The sequence below is a fragment of the Erpetoichthys calabaricus genome, chromosome 1, assembly GCF_900747795.2.
Source record: "Erpetoichthys calabaricus chromosome 1, fErpCal1.3, whole genome shotgun sequence".
NCBI classification, from domain to species: Eukaryota; Metazoa; Chordata; class Cladistia; order Polypteriformes; family Polypteridae; genus Erpetoichthys; species Erpetoichthys calabaricus.
This window is the reverse complement of record NC_041394.2, coordinates 23,877,094-23,879,352: the sequence shown is the minus strand read 5'-3', so window position 1 is coordinate 23,879,352 and position 2,259 is coordinate 23,877,094. Positions and strand designations below refer to the sequence as shown.

Here is a 2,259-nt window from a genome sequence, read left to right as displayed (position 1 = left end):
AAGGTGTGAGAGTAGACCAGCCTAGTAATGGACTTGGCAAGTGCTACAGAAACACACAATAATACAACTAGTAAGACCACACCTGATATATTGTGTGAAGCTGTGGTCACCACAGTACAAGAAAGAAAGCACAGTACTTGAAACTGGGCAGAGGAGAGCAATCAGGTGTTTCCCAGGACCTAAGGTTATGTCCTACTGGGATCAGGCTCAGAGAATTGAAACTGTTAGTCTTGAGCAGAGAAGACTGCATAGGGACCTAACCTAGGTCTTCAAAATTATCAAAGGCATTCATAAAGGAGATCCAGCAGGAGTCTTTTAACTTAATAGTGAATCACAAACTTGAGGACATCAGTGGAAAGTAGGGGAAAGTCCATTCAAGACTGAAACCAGGAAACACTTCTTTAAAGAGTTGTCGGAATCTGGAACAAACTGCTGAGACATGAAGTTGAAGCTTACGAAGAATCTGGATGAGAAATTGGGACAGCTTTACCATTAGCTATACAAATGGACTTGATGGACAGAATGGTCTCCTCTCGCTGGCCAAATTTCTTATGTTCTTATGATTGTCTATGCAGCCACCGTCAGTCCCATGCTGGCATTTCCTGCCCCTTTAACGATTGTTTTTATCAATAATAAAGTGTTATATACACTAAGGACAGATCCATTGGTTGATGGTGCATTTCATCCATCCACATAAATGGCAGGTGTTGCCTTCCCCTCAGTCTCTTTCCCCTTCCTCAAATATGAGATATTTGATAATTTATCGAGAAGGACGTGCGGGTGAAGGTGGTCACAGAACGAGAGGGAAGATCATCGGTCATGAAGATCTCCATCACACCCCTGAAGGATTTGCACATGTGCACCTTGAAATCCTGGCAGATGCAAACATAGATCAGCGGGTTGAGACAGCTGTTGCAGTAAACCAGAGTCTTTGTATAGAGGACAATGATCACCTGGCGGGAGTTCGAATGGAAGGTGGATAAGGTGTGGCCTATCAAGAAGTTTGCAATGTAGTATGGGAACCAACATACAAAAAACGTGATGACGATTGTACAGATCACCCACACTGTTTTCTTTGATCTCTTGCCAATTCCTTCCCCACTCTGTCTCATTCGCCAGAATATGAAGAAATGACAAGCAGAGATGGAACCAAAAGGAAAGAGGAAGCCAACTAGGAACTGATAGATTATCATCCCCAACTCTAATACCTGTTCATTTTGACCGAAGCTGCTGAAGTTAAATGCACAAATGATCTTGTGGCTTAAAGGATCTTTGTGTGCTCTATGGTAAATAAATACGGGAAGGATGAGAAGCAAGGAGAGCCCCCATACCAGAAAGCACATCAGACTGGCGCAATATGTCTTACGGTGGTTTTGACACCACACAGGTTTGGCCACAAGAATGAAGCGATCCAGACTGATGATCATGAGCAAAAAGACAGCACAGCAACTGCTTATGTAAATAACGCCATAGATCAACCTGCACGTTTGAAAACCAAAAGGCCAATGCTGGTTATGAACAACAGTATACATGACAAAAGGGATGCAGAGGCAGCAAACAAGGTCAGCACAAGCCAGATTTAAGAACCAGATTGAATTGACTGTGCGCTTCATTTTAAATCCTGCAATCCAAATGACTACAGCATTGCCAATGACACCCAGGATGATAATAACAGTGTGAAAAAATGCAATCAGAATATGGTGGGCCTGCAGGTTCAAGTGCACCTCTTCCTCTGTGTTCTGGTCAATTGAGTTTCCAGCAGTTGAGTTCTCTTCTGCTCTATAATCACCTTGAAGTAGTGAGAAATTTAAAGCCACCATCATGTTTTTAGTCGAAAGTGAATGAACCCTGGGAGACAAACAACAAAACAGGAAGAAGTACATCAGATTTGCGTTTCAGATAGCAATTAGTACAAAGGACATTATAAAAATAGTGATTGGTAAAGGAAATCCCGCAGTGAGTTGAGTACTATCCTTGTCCAGTGTCCAGCTGTACACTCTTGGAGTTATTGATGGACTGGTCTTCACAAGTATTGGGAACATTCCTAATAAGTCGCTGTTATTGTGATCTGAGCTCTCATGTCACATAATAAAGGCTGAGTTTGTGAGACTCACACCTTTGTAATCGTATGATTAAATAACATCCACCCCAGCACCCTAACCTGACAAAAACAAATAAGAAGAAAGCATGTGAAACAAATGAGAGAGAGAGATAGGGAAGATTTCTAATATATATGAGTTCAGACTGGAAATTAACATA

At 41.9% G+C, this 2,259-nt stretch overlaps 1 protein-coding gene across 1 annotated transcript; it reads right to left on the bottom strand.

Annotated features, from left to right (window-relative positions):
• Window positions 1–737: 737 nt before the first annotated feature.
• LOC114665775 (C5a anaphylatoxin chemotactic receptor 1-like) lies at window positions 738–1,823 on the bottom strand. Its single transcript, XM_028820394.2, has one exon. It carries the CDS (start codon window positions 1,821–1,823, stop codon window positions 738–740), a length of 1,086 nt encoding a protein of 361 aa, XP_028676227.2.
• Window positions 1,824–2,259: the final 436 nt, after the last annotated feature.